Here is a 19,825-nt window from a genome sequence, read left to right on the forward strand (position 1 = left end):
CTTAAATTTGAATTTGCTATATAAGCAATTATTATATTCATGAAGAGCATAAAAAAGGCATCAAGTGGTATGTTCACTTTATTGGTAAGTCATTAATATACACAGTCATATATTTACCACAATTTTAAGCCTCATAATCTGGGAGGGCAAAGTGTGTCACAGGATCATAAACAAATTTTATTAAAATGATCTTAAATCCAGAAAAATCAGGAGAGGGGAGCCGCTCCCCCTGCCCAGGCATAGAATTGCTGCTGAATCTTTCTCAAGATTCCTTTTTTGAAAAAGATAGGTGTAGGCCTAACTGAACTAATCAGCCAAGTCAGTGAATATATACAAGATTTTATTGCTGACATAGGGACTAATCAAATCCTCTTCAAATATAATAATTAATACAATTGCAAATGCACCCCCCCCCTGTTGGCTCATATATAGATCTGATACAGTAGCCTATTTTTCTCTGCACCCCTCCTCCTGATAGCTCCTAGGCTATTTAAAACTGGTTAGATTCTCAGTCTGGAATTTATCTCTGCATGTGACTGAGTGTATAATTTGCAAAATATTAGTTGAAATAATTTAAAGAGTAGATAATATTTGAGGAAACATGATAATCCAAGGAATAGATACATCCTGTATATAATAAAGTAAGAATTTGATTATTTATTGATTTTGGTTAGTTCTTATATAATTTTTGGGCTATATAGTGTATATGTCTGTCAGCAGAGGAGAGGGTAAATTTGCAAATGAATTGATCATTATATTTTGAAAAGGCATAAAAAATGGAATTGGGTTATGTGTTCTCCTTATGCTTATATCAGTCATGGAATTTCATATATATTGACTAATAAGTGTATATAGTATGGGCCTTAGTGGCAAAAAGTGTGGTAAATATTTAGCAGTAAGCCAGTTCTTAAGGAAACAAACTTAACAACTAAAAGTACAATTGTAATGTAGGAGTCATCTACTTGTAGGGGTACACTATAAAATTCTGGATATAATACCCTAAGTAACATAAACAACTTAGAGCTTTACAAGAAGAGATACAAATATTATTCTTAAAAACACTCCACTATACCCTTCTCCTATCTTAATGGCTAAACATATTCTCCATGAATTTTATAGGGTCTCCTTTTTAGTGGACACAACAGTACATTATAACCAAAAGCCTTGCCATTAGGTTTCTTATTTTATACTATAGTGAAACCTGTCTGGCCTATAGCTAAACTTGCATAAAATAGAAAATTTGACACATGGAAAAAATATTTGTTTCTTCAGAAAACCTTTATATTTCTTTGTGCAATGGAGAATACCTATACAAAATACAGAAACCAAAAGTTAAAGATTACAAAATTAATGCTTATGGTCCGTGTGATACCAGGAATCCATTACACAGAAACTCCAAATGCAAGAAACATTACGGATCTATCATGGTCCATCAACTGGATGCACTGCATTTTGTGATAATTTAGCTATTATAAAGGTGTAAATAAATTTGTGTGATGTAACTGTTCTGATAAAAAAAGGCTGTTGACTAAATTCAGAATAGAACAGTTCAAAAATGTTTCTTAAGACCTGGCTTCTACATAGATGGCACAAATAGTGGCAAAGAGGGATAGATTAATATCAACATCCACAATCAAGTCATATGATTATGTAATGGCATGATAAGAATACAATTTTTAAGCCCCACAATACATACCTGCAGAAAACAGTAGTAATGAAGACCTGGCCAAAAAACCACAAATAAGAATTATGTCTGAAAGTTTTCTCCTGCTATGCAACCTTCCATTTCTAATCAAAGAAAGAGGTGATTTAATTACAAGAAGAAATAAACAAGATTAGTATGCTTCCATTAGAGGTGGCCCACCACTATATATTTATCAAATGGTTAGCCTAACATTCAATTCTCCATTCAACACTTGTTTCAAATATAATGGTTGCTATAGTGACAATTATATCCAGTTAAGTTTGCCTATAGGCCTAAGACTTACATCAGATAAAGAAAAAGAACTATAGCCTTTGATTCTCCATTGAATGTATTTCAAGATATGATAATCAGTGCTGTCAATGGCTAACATTACCCCAGCCCCCTTGCTAATGGGTTTAGATATGGCTCTAGATGCAGACAGTAATGGTATGATCAGAAAAACATTCAGAAATGTAAACAAAAGGAGTAACAAGTTTTTTCAACTTGACCTAAAAATAAACAGACATTATTCTGCATATGAGGGGGGCTGTCCCTACCTCAACCATTGCTCTTTAAAAAAAAGTTTGACTTCTGTCAAAATTATTTAAGAAAGACTGCACAAGCACAAGAGCCATTGAACTTGAATGAGATTCACTTTTAAATAACTTTAAGACTAGCATAAAGAGTGAGGTTTTAGGAAGGGGTTGCCCCTCCCTTATCTATGGAATGACTTTTGTGAATGTTGAATTTGTGTTTCTGTGGGTCAGGTGACTTTGAATGAGAAGTATCTTTAAAGAGCTTTAATACTTTAGCATAAAGAGTAAGGAAATTTTTTCTGTTAACTAGACAAATTTTTATGCTTGGTGTAGGCATGTTAATCGGAGAGGGGGGCAGTTGATTTTGCAAGAGCTAATGTAAAATTACACAAGAACAACATTCCTTTTTGTTTAAGATTTGACTGAATTATTCATTAAATTTATGTCTATTTTAGGTTTCACTTATCTATTCATTATAATATCTGTTTCTTAAAGTTTGGCATGTTAAATCAAACAGTTCATGGTAACAAACTTTATGTCAGAAGCAGGGACATCACTAGCCTTTTACCTTTTTGGGGGGACGTCCAAAATGTTCCAAGGAATTTGGGTAGGTTTTGATGACAACCAACATTTGCTTTTTAGGTGTTAAGATAATGTTCATTAGTTGCAGAAAATTGTCATATTTACCAAATTTATTAACAGTTGCTTTTTTATCATCACGGTCGCAACCACTTAAACACACTTCTTCATTCCTCTTATCTCCTTTGTCACCAATAATATCATTTATTGTCCTCCATGTTTCTTTCATGTTCCCTTTGCTGTCTTCAAATTTATGATTATGAAAATTAGAAATTGCGAAGTTTATTCACTAGATTCCTCTGTGTTTTAAATAGGTTAAAAGCTACATCGCTTCAATCAACTAAATATCTCTCATATAACCTATTTCTCAATATTATGTTGAGAAGAAAAACTCAGGCATAAAACGAAAATCAAGGCAAAGAAAATAAGCTAAACTTTAAGGCTGCATGGCTTTCCAACTTTCCAATTTTCTACAATTAGGGTGATGTCAATTTTTTCCAGTAGGCCTTTTTCTGACATCATCAACATGAGATGGTCAGGTCAAACATTTTCTATAGTTTATCTCAATCTATTCTTGACAGTTTCCATCTTGCTAAGTATTTGTTCATATTTGGCCGAATGTCACTGCAAAAGGGAATGCTCTGGAGACTAAATACAAATAGCACCTGTTCTTTTTGTTAGAGAGAACAACTTGGCAAACTCAATGTTACTTCTAGCACTTTTGGCAAATTTCTTACAAAAGGGATGATAATGTTCCCTCTGTGGGCTAGGCATCTTAGGTATTGGATATTTCTTCCAAACTTCTTGGAAATGTGAGCTTCTGTTCCATCAAAGTGCTTACTTATGTTGCTTGCAAAATCATAGCATTGAAATGCCAGTTTTTCTTCAATGAGTTTTGATCCAAAATTTCGTAGAATTTCTTCTTCTATATCAGCTCCTTTCTTTGACTCAGAATCTACAATGACAAATAAATGCTCTTTAGTGAATCCCTCTCTATCAATGTACTGTACACCAATAATTAAATACTCTACATGGCTGGCAGTGGGTGTTTTGTCTGCAAAGGTGCTAAAGAAGTCAGCTTCATCAACTTCTGCTACAATTTTTAAACTAGCTCTGTTTGAACACTCGCAATTAATTTATTTTGGCTACTACCCAACATATAATGGTGACATTTGGTATCACTGAAGACAGACTCTAAGCCCTCTGCTGACTTAAATTTCACTGAGCTGTCTTGCTATTTGAGATTAAGTTTGCTCATGACAGGGCCTTCTACAGTTTTTTTTAGCTTCCTGGCTGTAGGGTAACCATTTTGGAATATCGAATAGAGAGTCCTTTTGCACAATCTTTGGCATCATCTCCACTTCAGTACCTTTTTTCAGTTCCTCACTATGATGCTTTAGAATGTGAATAGCTCAATAATCAGTGTCGAACTTTTAATACCTTTCATCTTTCTTTCTTTAAAAACAAACTTCACACATAAGCTTTATTCTAGCTGGATCTTTTCCTTTGTTCTGCAAACATTTTCATGTACTGATGATCTAAACAAATAAAATAGTGCTCCAAGCACCCCTTTAGGTACAAATGCAGAATCATATTAATTCAAATTGCAATCCTAGGTCACAAAGAAACTTCCCTGTAAACTTTCCTCACTCTTAATAAACTGGTTTGGTTTGAATTTATTTCTACATGAAAGAAACAACAATATTTCCCAACATATTTTCCTCCGTAGAGCCATTGTCAATTGTCATGCCAACTGTCATGGCTAACCCACACATTGAAAAATATCTAGTTTTGTAAGGCTCCACTCAACAAGTGGTTTTCTAGGTGGCAAATTGGTTTCTGTCAACTTTTCGCAGATGGAGCAGTCAATTTTGTTGCCTTTGCCTGACTGAAGTCTTTCATGACATAGTAATGGACCAACAAAATATTAAGTTTTATGTTGACTTTGCACAGATGAAGCAGTAAATTTTTTAGTCCCTCGCCCAACCAAAGTCTTTAATGATATTAGATTGGACTGACTATATATCAAGTTTTGTAGGGTTCGGCTCAACGAGTCATTTTCTAGAGGGGCAATTGGTTTTTGTTGAATTTGTGCAGATGAACATTACATTGGACTGACAAAATACCAAGTTTTGTACAGCTCCACTCAACTAATCAGTTTATATACCTTGTTCTTATGCTTCAGTTTTTTTTAGAACTTTTAAAAAGACTTATTATTCTAATTAAATGTCCCTTGTGTTTCAAGTGTCATTCTTAAAGGATTGGGACCCAAAGTCAAATTTTAGTGCATAGAGCAAGGAATTGAGGAGCGGGTAAACCCCTTCATATAAGTAATAATTTCTGTCGCTTTTAAGTTTTGATGTTACTCCTTACTTTCAGTAAAAAATGAAAGTAAGTTAAAACTAAAAGTTAACTCCACATTTTTGCAGATACTTCTACATTAGGGTTATTGTATGTGAAAAAAAACAACAATGTTCTTCCTTGAAAAGTAAAGCTTTTGAACTGAAATTAGTTTGTACAAGATATATATATATATATATATATATATATATATATATATATATATATATATATATATATATATATATATATATATATATATATATATATATATATATATATATATATATATATATATATATATATATATTATATATTTATATATAGCTGATGACTAATTTAGTTAATTAGCAGAACTATGTTGGTTGTTACAAATATACTCATTCTGAAAAAAAAAAGATTCCTAGAACTTTGGACAGTACTTAATTTTTACTGTTTCAAAAAAGGGAAAAAAAATCTTTCTGAGTGGAAGCTTGAGTTTGCCAATCGGTTTAGAACTATTGAAAACTTGCGTCTATAGGCTCCTAGTTTCAGTGGCTATTATTCCTAATGGTAGAATTTTCGTACCTGTAGATATATACAGTCCATACAAAATAAACGGTTATTATTTATTATAGGTACTTATTTTGGAACTTTGACTGACTAAGTTGACTCATTTTAAGATTTCAGTAATTTATGGTTTTCGATTTTAATTGCGCGCCTACTATTAAAGGAAAGGTTACTGGATGTTTCTGGGGGAGGGGGTCTGAAATTTCGAAAATGCAAATCAGGGGTTTCAGTAGAGTTACTTGTTGAAAAGTTATATTACTGTGGTTTTCAGCAAAGTCCAATGCAATTGTAGTCTTTTTTAGTAGCTTGAGTGGCAGAAACATCATGCTTACTTGTGACATTTGATGTTTGATTTAAGTTTTGCTTACATTCGTTCAAGTTTTAGTGTTTGGACCTTGTGATTGTTGTGGTTTAAATGGCTTGTTTCAAGCTTTTGATCTGATGCAATGTGGAACTTTGGAGGGCACGGTGGCCTTCTGATAAGTTTGGACCCTTAAAAAATCCCTGAATCTTTTAATTCGCGACAATGCGCCCTTAAAGTTTTCAGGGCCACCCTTTTCGTATGATTATATAAAAAAAACTAATATGGAGGCACATATTAGATGAGCAATTTCCAAAGATCAGAGGTCCTGTGACCCAATCATAGGGTGGTAATAACCCGTTTTTCCTACCGTGTGTAGATATAATTATGGCCATAACGACTCTTCAGTTATATTTATCTATCTGATTTTTTCTCTGAAGTAGGCATACTCTAGGGTAGAGCAGTGGTTCCCAATCAATTTTGGGTCATGCTCCACCCACGCATTTCTAAAATCATGATGCTCCCCTTGTAATCTTTAAATTTTCTTATTCAAAATTTTATGTTTATTCACCCGAGGGAAGCTTAAAAGCCCAAGAACTCGGTATCTTAACAAGCTTCAAAAGAATAAGTCATCCATGGAAGAATGAAATAAAATATGAAAAATTAGTCTAATAAATAAAGTTTTCAAATATGTAATAGAGAACTAAAATGCATAAATAACAAATATTTGAATGAAACATTGTTTAGAAATACTTTGACCATTTTACTAATGTTCTAGTAATAATGAGAATGAGCTCACCATAAAATACCAGTTATTGAGCTTTTGATGTGTCAGCAAGAGATAGATTTCATATCCGGCTCCAATTTAGCAAGCTTAAGTCTCAAGTCTCCTTGTTTAGTGATGCCAAGTCGAATTCTTTTCTTTGACAACAAATCATTGACAGCATTAAAGCCAGATTCAGCTAAATATGAAGATGGAAGGGTAAAAATTTTCCTGCTGACTTGACTGAATGTGAGTATTTAGTGTCTGTCTCATCACAAAGCCATGAAATCATCCCTTTTATGTTAAATAAAGTTTAACACGCTCACCATTTGTATTTCAGAGAATTTTTCTTGGCACTCTATCGAAATATTAAATATATCCACTAGCATGTACTGCATCACCCATTTGGAAAATATATAAATTATTTTTGAACCTGAAAATCTTTTCTTAAAATCCAAGGCCTTATTTTTAAAGGATCCATAATGACAACTACAGTAGCGTCAGTCCCCTCACATTTTTTAGCCAATGAAACTGGTCAAATTTTTTGTGAGAAATGTATAAATATTTTTTTGACATACCTCAATAAACTAACGATGCAGAATATATTGTCTTTGCATCCACAAAATCTTATTTGATCCTTGAATTCTTTTATTCAACAGATTCAGTTTCTCAAAAATATTTGTTAAATAACTCACAAATGCTTTACCATCAGCAGTTTTCAGGTGCTTTATTTCAGGCTTGTCACTTAAAAAGCCACTAAGAACATGATGCAAATCCATGAATCTTTTAGGCAATTCTCCTTTGAGAGCCACCTTACCTCAGTGTAAAGTAAAAGTCCCGCTTTCTCATTGTTAAGAGACGCTCACATTTTGCATTAACTCTGGTATAATTGATACTTTCTATAAAATAGTGTAGTACCTCAAGAACAGAACTACTATTTTTGGCCACCAAGTTCTCACTACGAATAACATAGTGCACTACCATCATTTCTGGACTATTGTCTTTTATCAATTTTAAGCAGTCTTTTTTTCCCATCATAGCAGGAGCAGCATTTGCAACATAAGATGTTAATGTTTTCTATTTGTAAATTATTGGCGCGTAAGTAATTATTTAGCTTACCATATGTATCAGCAATGGAAGTGGTGGTTTCTGATAATTGGTAGTATACCAGTTTTTTTTAGCAAATTCACCTTTATCAAGATATCTTGCATATAGTAGCAATACAACCTCACAGTTTCTCAGAGTTGATTCATCCATTTTTAGTGACACATTTCTGGATTTCAGCTTTTCGATAAGTGTTGTTACTGAGTGGTATGGCTTTAACAATGTTGTCATCCTTTTCCAGGGCTGTTTTAAGAAATGGTGATATTGATAGTTTTCTTATATCCTCTCCTATATTATGATTTTTTTTCTGCTCTTGGCAACAAGTAGAGATATCTCATAACTACCCTCAAGAGTACGATTGACCCCAACCGTTTGTATATTAAACTGAGACTATATTGCTGATCTTTTTACAAACTTCTTCTTTAAAGACTTAAAGTAATTTGAATCTGAATTATATAAAAATTATGTTTCACGTCGAAATGCAACTCAAGACAACCTGATTTTATTGATTGGGGAAACCGGAAATATTTTTTTTACCGATTGCATATATGAACACAAATATTTTTATGTACGCATTAACACAAACAATCACATTCATAGACCAACTAGAAAACAATTCACAGTTTATAACTCATTCTTGGATTACCTCATAGTCTTTGGTATAGTCAACCGAAGGGTGCACGTCCTATCCATGACTCACCAAAATGTTGCTATGCCTAAATAAATAAGAGTTCTAAATAGGGACAGGTCTTTTTATTAGACAGCGAAAGAAAAATATAAACAAAGGCTTTTGATATTTCGATTGTGTTTGATATGACCGATTTGAAATCGGTCATCAATAGAGTTACTCTATTGATGATGATGATGGATGATGATGACCGACTGTGTCATCGAAATATCTATAGCCTTTGTTTATACTTTTGTTTCACTGTCTAGTAAAAGGACCTGTCCCTATTTGGGACTCTTGTTTATTTTATCATGGAAAAGGCATATATTTTGCTTGCCTAAACTGTACTACCTATTAATAGTGGTGTAGTAGCCTACAGATCGAAAAAGAAATAAAGTCTTAATTTCGTGGCAGAAATTGTTTATATGTGAGAATGTGAATTTTTAGTTTATTATTGGATTCCAGATTTGCATGAAATATGATATGCGAATAAAGGTACAACTTTCTGAACCGGTCGTAAATAACTCATCTAGAACAAATACGTTCCAGTGTTGTAACGAAGAATCAGCTATTTTTATTGTCAGCTAGTGAACACTGGATTAAATCGGAATCTATTAACCTCTTAGTTTTTTAGGAAGTTTTTTTTGGACATTACTTTTTAAAGATTTAGATTTGCAAATGAAATTCTATGACTAATATGTTTCTTTCTCTTTTTGAAGCTGAAAGAGAAGACGTGCAGAGAAAGACTTTCGGTAAATGGATCAACTCGCAACTATCTAAGGTAAGCTTACCCTTTTTTCAAGAATAAAATCATTTAGGCAAAATACAAGTTCATAAATGGTCGTGTGTTGTGACAACAGGTAGCTATCTTTCCTAGCAGTCATGTTGCGAAGGAACTCCTTGACTTTCTTTCTAAAAATGCTTTGGGTAGATGATTGAAACTAATTTATCCGAATGTATAGGCTACTGATTACAGTGTAGACTGGTTGTAACGTTAAGCTGCCGGTAATTGACACACTGGCGAATATGGGCACCCACAGGGGGGGGGGTGCAAGGTGGTGCCCTTGCCCCCCATCCTATAGTCCCCAATTCCCCCTGGAAATTGAGGACTATAAAGTGATTGTAAGGAAACCAAAGAAAAGAGAGCAGAATGAAGAAAAACCATTGAAGCAAAAAAGCACATTAAAAAAGAAAAATATCTTTAGGCCCATGGTTGGCTGCCTACTAATAGATTTTGACCCTTAAAAGGGGCAATATAAGTTTGGATTTGTGACTGAATGACCCCTCTCGTGTTTCCCATATAAGAAAATTTCTATATGTTTTAGTTTGAGTAAAAAATCAAATTCTTCACGGTAATGACTGGTAATCAAAGAGGAACCCTTGTCAAAATAACCGAAGTTTTTATAACATTATATCAGAGAATCAGCTTTTTATTGGGATTCCAAATATGCGTTTTTTCGACTTTGAAGTTAAAAATCAAAAGTCCTTAGTATACAAGAAAGTTCGCATAATTACAGAAAAAGAAGGAAAACAGCCTAAAAGGGGCAATCCCAGTGAAAAATACTCCTTCAAATTCAGCATGTCTGAGTACCCTCGAGTCGATATCTGAAGCCACTATAAAAGGAAATGTTCTATTTTTCTTTACTCAGAACGGATGCATTTTTTTTAGTGTTTTAGTATTACCTTTTTTTTACCAGGAGTCATAGCATTGGTTTGGTTGTTTACTTTAAAAATATTAAATTTTATACAGTTATAAAGTTTAAAGCCGTCAAATGTATCGATTTTTGGTATTCAAAATGAAATTAAAATGTCGATATTACTCAGCAAAGTTCAGCACTAAAGCCTTTCTAAGTAACGCCCAGTACTAGGAATTCTTTGATTTTCTTAATCTTAATCTTGGTGCTTTACTTTAAACGGACTACATTGAAATACTTTTACGTTTTATAATTACATATTGTGGAGGCATTAAATATGTCAGTGTTTGATAACCAAATTCAAAAATATTCATTCTGCTCAAGGACGTCCATCCAACACTTGGACGTTGCTCAATGAAACTTACCTCTTATAACAAACTGATATATTAAAACTTACCTCTTGTAACAAAACTGAGTTCCTATCTTATTTTTCATGAATAGGTTATTGTTTTTTGTATCTTTTTTGTAATTACTTTAGTTTTTTCGTTTTTACATACCTTTACTTTATTTGACATACTTTTTTCATTACCTTTCAAAAAAATTACGCCTAGTGCTTTGCTACCCATCAAAAACCTGACAGACAGCGTGAAATATCGCCCGTATTATATATGTTATCAAAAATGTCGTGTTTTATAGTTAATCATGAGATTTAATTAAAATAAAGATTTTTCAACTGAAAGTAAGGAGCAACTTTTATACTTAACTAATACTATTCCATATATAAGGGGGAATGCCCCCTTCTTAACTCCTTGCTCGTTAAGCTAAAGTTTTTAGTGCTTAGGTTCTTTGTCCAGTCCAAAGGCCCTTGCAAAACAGTTTAGTTAAAGAGTTTGGAAAATATTTTATCAATCTTTAGAGTGAAGAAGAAGAAGTTGTGGAGGGGACGGACCCCCTGATGTAAGGAATAATTTCTGTTCATTTAAATTTACAAAGGATCTCCTTACTTTCAGTTGAAGCAGCTCCTTTTTATATTTAATTACTGATTTTTTTTTTCAAATCGTGCCCCGGCCTTACCAAGATATGTTGTAGGGTGCTTATTGCTCATGATTGGCCGTTTTGCTTTTTCCATCTTGTGTTTCAACGAATTTTCTTAAAGAATTTGGACGAAAAATTAAACTTTACATAAAGTGAAAAGAGTTGAGGAGGGACGGCCCCCTGATATAAGGAATAATTTCTTCGCATTTTAAGTTTTAAAGTTATGTCTTACTTTCAGGTGAAACAATTCTTTTTTTTTTATACACAATTTCTGATTTTTTTTGTTTCAAATCATGTCCAGGCCTGCTTAAGATATGATGTAGGGGGCTCATGGTGGCCCGTTTCGTTTTTTCCACCTCTGTGATGGATGGCATCTGGCTAGTATTTCATGCTAAACAATAATAGATTTTAGTAGTAGGAAGAGTATTATCCCTCCCCATTACTGGGAAGGGACCGACAATATTCCTGGGAATCAACAGGGATTATGTATCAATTTCCACCCCGAATGTCAGTAATATTTTCCTGCAATAAGAAGAAAGATATCACCTCCACCATAATTTTTTAGGCTTATTCTACGTGAAAAGAGATGAGAGATTAATTTTATACTCACTCTCCTACCCCTTTTTATATTTATCTGAAGGTTCATGGAGAGTTAGCAGTTTGGGCATTGAAATGTGCTCTTTTAGGCATCTGCCCCCCCCACTGCCTACACAATGATTCACCGTCTCTCGTTCATGATAGCTGATACGCAATTATGCATCACGGAACATGATTTCATAAAAAAATGAGGAGAATCAAACTTAGCTAATTCCAGTACTACCACCATGTGGAATTACTTCCTCTGCCACTGGGAATCATAACATATAGTTTTCTGATACTTTTGAATCGATTGGTTGTCTCAGAATTTTCAATCGACAGTAAGTTGGTCCACTTTGGGCCAAAATCGTAGTTTGGTGCGATAAAATGGGAGAAAATGATATTTTCCCGTGGCACAATATGGTCACTTAAAAGGCCTGAGAGCTTTTAATTTACATTCGAATGAGCTCTCTCCCGATTTCGTAGGACCTTCGGTTTGATACGATTACCCCTGGGTAAAAAGAACAACCCATCCTCAATCTTTGTTCTGGGAAAAAAAGAATGCAAAATTCCACATTTATATTTGTAGGTAGGAGTTTGCAAACAAAAGTGTTTTTTTTTTTTTTTTAAATAAAGCGGTTTTTGACTAAGATTGCTTGCTTTTTCGAGGGTGTTTCCTCCTTTCTTCGAAAATCAGGCAAATTTTCCTAGACTCGTAGCGTCTGGTGGGCACCAATAAACTGAATGAATTATTGATGCTTAGAATCGACAGTTCGGGGGAAACGAACTGTAAGTAAGGAGCGACGCGGCTCAAAAGTAACCGAAACTCTAAAAAACGGAGTCTTAATATCAATAGATATATCAAAAGGAACGGTTTATTATGCTGATTCCAAATATTTAAAATTCATTCAGTTTAATGTTAAACATCCTGAGAAAATGAGCCTGAGAAAATTTTTGCGATTTTCGAAAAAAGGGGGAAACACCACATAAAAGTCAAACTGTCAGTGAAAATCACGCCATCAGATTCAGCGTATCAGTGAACCCTATTGTAGTGTTTCAAGCTCCTATCTGCAAAAATGTGAAGTTTTGTATTTTTGCTAGAGAAAGAACACGGATAGCCTACGTGTTTTTTTTCAGGGGTTATCGTATCCAGCCAATGGTCCTAGAACATCAAGAGAGGGTTTATTCGAACAGAAATTAACTGTTCTAGCGCCCTTTTTAAGTAACCAAAAAGATTGGAGGGCAACTAGCTCTCCGCCCCCTTTTTCCTTCAAAATTGTCCAATCAAAATTTTGGATTAGCCATTTTGTTCAACATAGTTAAAAGGTCCAAAAACTTGCCTTTGAAGATAGGATGACCCCCCCCCCACAGCCTCTGGGGATAGGTCCTTAAGTTACAAAAATTTGCCCATTGTTTAGTTATGGCATTTGTTACTGGGAAGTATACAGACATTTTTCTGTGTGTGTGTGTGCTTGGAGTGGGTTTCCAAGAGAATAATTTTCCATGGGGAGGGAACTTGAACTTGATGTAAATTTTCAAGGGGAAATATGGCACTTGGGGGATTTGACGGAATTCCTATACGAAATTTTTTTTTTTAATCCGAATTTCACTTTGCCGTCTCAATTTTGCATGTGGAGATGTTCCGGAGGAAATTTTCAGCAGGTTTGGATTCCGGGAAAAAAATTCCACGGAAGGGGGGATTTCCGGAGTGACCGGAAAAACGATTAGAAATTAAAATCTTTCTTTAAATGAAAGTATGCCAAGGAGAATTTTTCAGGCCGAACCGTCCGCGAGAAGTTTTACGGGAGAGGGGTATTTTCAGTGAGGATAGCATTATTTGGAGGGAACGCGGGAGGAACTTTCCATGGAGGAGTTTTCCGTGAAGGGAGGGAATTTTTCATGGAGGGTAAGCCATCTTTACCGGCATTATTTGAAAAATGACCAGAAATTAAATATTTTTTTTTTTCAGCTGAAAATAAAGAGCAACATTAAAACTCAAAACGAACAAAAATTATTCCGTATATGAAGAGGTTGGCTCCCTCCTCATTACCTTGCTCTTTACGCTAAAGTTTGACTGTTTGTCCCAATTTTTAAGAACGACTCCTGAAAACGAAGGCCAATTTAAATAGAATAGGAAGCCTTTTCAAAAGTGCTAAAAACTTTAGAGTAAGGAGTAAGGTATTGAAGAGGGGGGCAACACCGTTATATACGGAATAATTTCTGTTCGTTTTGAGTTTTGATGTTGCTGTCAGTTGAAAAACAGGTGTTTTTTTTATATTTAATCAGCATAAAAAGCCAATTCTGTTTGATATATAAATTTTCATCAAAATTCCGTTTTTAGAGTTTTTGTGAATATTAGCAGGAGTCGTTACTTACTAAATGAGCTTGTTGCCGCTAAATAAGCTCTTGGATAAGATTTTCTTGTGATAAACAATTTTATTTGAACCTGTTCATTCTGTTCAGTGGAATTTGAGCATTGAAAGAAACACGGTTATTTTGACAACTGGATCTATTTAGCTTTTCTTTTTGCCATTCTGTGATTTTTTTAAATGTCTGAAGATATAAGAGATTTTAGTTCGAGGCGGAGAATTGTCCTATTATGAAATTGGTGTATTTCACATACCCATTTCAAAATAAAAAATGTTATGTATGCAGGGAGATGTGAGTTTTCAGTGTGGGCTCTTACACGCGTGAAGATCTCAGCAAAGCCCCTCTTTAGGGATTTTGAGATCCTGGAAAGCTGTTGATCTATGGATTTAAATTGAGCTTCCTGGAATGAAATAAGAGCCTAAAATATCCCAATGGAAGCCGTTTTAAATACCCATCTCCGCTACTCCTTCAGCCTATTCTAAGCCTTATAAAATTTCATAAAGACAAGTCTATGGCTGTTTTAATCTTGGAAAACTATAAATCTTTCTTTAATTTCGGTTTGAGTCGGATTTTCTTTTATTCTAGGTTTTGGCACATAATTTATTAAGATCAACTACCTAATAATGCATAACAATTAAATATATAATAGATTAAATGGATTCAATCCTTTGCCAGAAATTCTTGCCGTTTTAAATTAAAATTGCTGGGTTTGTTTAATTTTGCATATAAAATTAGTTACTCTTTTTAGTTGAGAATTTGTTTCTAAATGTATTTAAAAAGAAACTTATTCCTAAGAAAACTATCGTATTCCTATGAGGTTTACCCGTATCCTAAAATATACTTTTGTGACCACCACTCAACACTGCTATTTTGGTGTCTACCTGTTCCCCTGGAAAATTGTCCTCGGTAGCCCGTGCTGACGAGGACTCATCCTCCAGATAGAGAGCGGTAAGCTAACCATTTGAATTGATTTTTTTTTTTACTTCAAATTTGTCCGCTTGAAAATCATGTCATGCAAATACTGCGGCTCTTTTCAATTTTTATACTCTAAATAGTACCAATTTCTTCTGAAGAGTTTGGATCATTTCTGTTAATTTTTGTTGCTTTTTATTGCAGGGAGATCATCCTCCATTAACAGACTTGTTTTATGATTTAAGAGATGGCACGAGATTATTAGCCTTGTTGGAAGTGCTAACTGGGAAACCTTGCGTGAGTAAACACGAAAGTTTCTTTATTTGTGTGCTATCTTACTTTTTGTTGCAATTTTTATTCCAATCCAACAGGGTTGTATGCAGGGATTTATTTAGGGGTGGGGAGTGTTTTGTGATTATAACTCCCTCATCACCTAAAAAATTATAAATCTTAAATTTGTCATAAAAAATGCAGTATAAAAGACTATTTCTCCAAAAAGACTAATTAATATTTCTCCGACTCGCAAATTAATTTTTAAAATGTACGAAAAAGCCACTTATTTGATACCGCTAGACAAAGCCCACGAGAGGTAAACCCCATCAAAATTCTGTAGCATTGGGAAAAATAATTTGACTTTGCTATGTTTAAAAGATAATCACTTCAGGATTTTGTATATTTCTAATATTATAGTCTATCTTTGAATAAAAAAAGATAATCACTCCATGTTCACCATCCAAGGTCACATTCAGGGAGGGATTACTCGATTTGAACTCCTTTCGAAATTTTAGTCTGACTCATAAAAACATAGTAAAAATGCACAGAAAAATTTTTTGATGCGTTTTTTAATTTTATTTTTGTAAGATAAGGAATAAGTCAAGGTGAAGAAGTGATGTTGGGTAAGGAGAAGATCGATTAAGTGGATAGCTTCACTTATCTAGGTATTAGTATTATGAAAGATGTTGGGTCCAGTGAAGATGTTAAAAATAGATTAATCAAGGCCCAGGGTGTTTTTTCAGAGTTGAAAAAATAGAATTTGCTTATGGACTGTTTTGAGTACCAGACTGACTGACCAAGCTCAGATATTGTATTCCCATAAAGTTTTCCTTAAAAGACGGAAAGACTATCAGTTTAAAATTATTTTCAAGATATCCTATAAGGTTGTTGGAAAACCTTGAACGTTTTTTAGAGCGTTTTGGTCTAAAAAAAATCAGAAATTGATTTCTTGAAACATTTGCAAGCTGAAAATCCTTTCAAGCTTAAAATTTGCAAGCTTAAAATACAAATTTTTTTTATCAAAGATTTTTTTTTATCTTATTAGTTCATTCAAGAGTTTCAAAAATCATATTTGTTTTCATTTGCCTATTTATGCAAAGGTTTGAATGATCAATGAAACGCCTGATTTGGTGAATGGACTGCCTGTTGTTCCAAGAAGTAAGACGTGCAAAGTTTATTAAACATCCTTCCGCATATTATTCCATTTCGTAACTAAGAGATTGGTAATTTGTAGCAGAAGACTTCAATCTTGAATGTCCTTTTAAGCAAAGAAACTTGGTAATTTGTTTCTTACTTAAAACGGGTAATTAATGCATGCCTCGGCATACCAATCTTGAATTTTTCATTCTGAATGCTAACGAAACCTTTCTGTCGATTGATTAGATTAGTTGTTTTTTTATTCCTATTTTCCAGACCGTTTTCACAAAATCTGAAGAAATTTAGACCACACATTTCAATGCGAATTTTGCACCTGTCTGCTCCACTGAAAGGAGAAACAAAGAATATTCAGACCAGTTGTTTTATAGAATTAAATAAAAAAAAAAACAAGTTTTTTTAACTGAAAGTAAGGAGCGACATTAAAACTTAAAACGAACAGAAATTACCCCGTATATGAAAGGGGCTGCTCCTTCTTCAATGCCTTGCTCTTTGCACTAAAGTTTGACTCTTTCTCTCAACTCTACTTTTTAAAACAGTAAAAACTTTAGCGTAAAGAGCAGGGCGTTGAAGAAGGAGCAGCCCCTTTCATATACGGGGTAATTTCTGTTCGTTTTAAGTTTTAATGTCGCTCCTTACTTTCAGTTAAAAAAACTTGTTTTTTTTTATTTAATTTCTGAACATTTTTTAGTTAATCCATGTTTTGATTTCGGCTCTCCGCAGATGAATAATTAAAGCGAAATTTGCATATTTATTTATCTGGCTAAATGGCTTTCCCATAGTTTTGATCGAATGATTTTGCGAATAAAGGAGGGGAAGGAGGCCCAGTTGCTCTCCAATTTTTTGGGTACTTAAAAAGGTAACTAGAACTTTTAGTTTTTACGAACGTTTTCAGTAGTAAAAGATATACGTAACTTACGAATTAGCTTACGTAACAAACTTCTATGTTCGTATGTTTTTATTACGTATATGAGAAGGTTCGCCCACTCGTCAATACCTCGTCAATAACTCTTTGCATTAAAGCTTAAATTTTGTCCCCTGAATCACAAAGGCCGTAGAATAAATAGTTGAAATTACTAAAAATCCTTTAGCGTAAAGAGTGAAGTATTAGGAGGAGGTGAACCCCTTATATGCGTAATATTTTCTGTTCGTTTTAAGTTTTAATGCTACTCCATACTTCCACTTGAAAAAAAAACTTTTTCATATTTATTTTCTCATTGTTTTTTTCATGGAAAATTTCCCCCACATAGCCCCCTCTTCTCAACCCCCCTCCACCCCAACCAAAAAATCCCCCAGAAAACGTCTCTACATTTCCCAATAACTATTGATATATGCAAACACTGGTCAAAATTTGCAACTTGCAGCCCCTCCCACGGGGACTGTGGGGGAGTAAGTCGTCCCCAAAGACATAGTTATAAGGTTTTTCGACTATGCTGAATAAAATGGCTATCTCAGAATTTTGATCCGACTACTTTGGGAAAAAATGAGCGTGGGAGGGGGCCTAGGTGTCCTCCGATTTTTTCGGTCACTTAAAAGGGCACTAGAACTTTTCATTTACGTTCGAAACTTTATGAAACTCATTTATTTAAAATCAGCATTAAAATGCGATTCTTTTGATGTAACTATTGGTATCAAAATTCTGTTTTTTAGAGTTTTGGTTACTATTGAGCCGGGTCGCTCCTTACTACAGTTCGTTACCACGAACTGTTTGAAAAAAAACTTGTTCTATTTGGTTTTAGAGTAGTATTCTTGTATTATTCTAGTATTCTAGTATTATTCTTGTAGTATTCTAGCCAAGGACTTCATTTAGTGTGAGCCGAGGGGTCATGGCTCACATAGTTTTCAAGAAATGGTAGGAAAACGTATAGGTAACGCCAATTTGAGATATGACAAGACTGTTTTAGATCATAGATTGCACTTTGCTATATAATATTACTATAATATATATTATGTATTACTATAGTATAAATATTATACTATAGTATAAATATTACTATATTGCTATAGTAATCTATAATATAGATTACTGTCAAACAGCATCCCTTGTTCTGTCTGGTTTTTGCAAGCTATAAAGATAGTGTAAATATTTTCAAATTCCGATTCTACCAGGAGTCTGCATTAAGGGGTTGCAAATCAGAGACACTGCTATAAGAAGTGTATACGGTTTTATAATTAGCTATGTTCCTTTTGTAACGTTGTATGCGTCATAGATACCAAAAACTACGATCACTGCTAGCGGGGGAGATCTAAAGTATTCTTTTGTAATTTGCTCATAAACATGACGTTACTCACGGGATTTATTTTCCAAATTGAGGTTTTTAACGAATTTTCTAAAGATAGTCACCTATCTAGATCGTTTGTTTAGGCTAGAAAATCCCAGGGCGCCAATTTTTAAAAAAATACCGGTTTCGAGAAAAAATACATACATGCATACATGTCGTAGGTAATTGTACTGCCTAATTAAAGAAAGATCTGAAGTTCTAGTGCCCTTTTAAAGAGTAAATATGATTGGAGGGTTCCCCCACGTCCTGTTTTTCCAAAAGTAATTGATAGAAATATTGAAATTGCTATCTGCTAAAGAGAAATTAGTCCAATTATGACGGAACAATGCTTTTGGGGTTGACACAATCCCTCAGTGTCTGGGGGATGTTGTCCGTATACAAAAGTAATAGAAATAGGATTTCACCGATACTGCATGTCCACCTGGAACTGACTCCCCGAACATGTTACCCCGTTAAAACATCTGTTGAATCTGTAGAATTTTAGCCGTGTATGGTTTGACCCTGAAAAATAGACATAAATACTCGGGAGCATAATGATAATAATTAGTAATTTATTTTGAACCTACTATGAACAACAAGACAAAAGTGGAATAATGAATTACAAGGAAAAAAGAGACCAAATATAAAACAAAAATAATCAACTAGAACAAAAGCATAGGATAAGACTATGATATGGCTGAAACTTTGAAATAGCTATGAGTTATATACACTTTTAGTCATTTTGATATTTATCAGTTTTCTTTATTATGTCACTTCAATGGCAAAATATGACGAAATTCTTTCTAAGCTGTGAATATAACATTTGGTTATCATTCTAATATGTTTTGCAGAGACCAGAGCGAGGTTTGCTGCGAGTCCATCACATAAATAATGTAAGCAAGGCACTGGCTATTTTGGAGCACCAGAACGTGCGACTTGTCAACATTTCGCCCGAAGAAATCGCCGACGGAAATCCGAAAATCACTCTTGGACTTGTTTGGAGTATCATTCTCCACTGGCAGGTGCAGTCTTTTTTCTTAATTCTACTTATTTATTTTTTTGAGATTGATTTCATCTTTGTTCCTT

General features: G+C 34.0%; 1 protein-coding gene across 2 annotated transcripts in view; it reads left to right on the plus strand.

The window, feature by feature from the left end:
• LOC136041926 (utrophin-like) overlaps nt 1-19,825 on the plus strand; it is a 427,919-nt gene that overhangs the window by 1,640 nt on the left and 406,454 nt on the right. For both annotated transcript variants that reach the window (XM_065726724.1, XM_065726734.1), the window contains exons 2-4: nt 9,243-9,304; nt 15,255-15,347; nt 19,591-19,761. In XM_065726724.1, coding sequence (XP_065582796.1) covers nt 9,243-9,304; nt 15,255-15,347; nt 19,591-19,761 — 326 coding nt within the window. The remainder of the gene's footprint in view (nt 1-9,242; nt 9,305-15,254; nt 15,348-19,590; nt 19,762-19,825) is intronic.

Source organism: Artemia franciscana, chromosome 2, assembly GCF_032884065.1.
Source record: "Artemia franciscana chromosome 2, ASM3288406v1, whole genome shotgun sequence".
In the NCBI taxonomy this organism is placed as follows: domain Eukaryota; kingdom Metazoa; phylum Arthropoda; class Branchiopoda; order Anostraca; family Artemiidae; genus Artemia; species Artemia franciscana.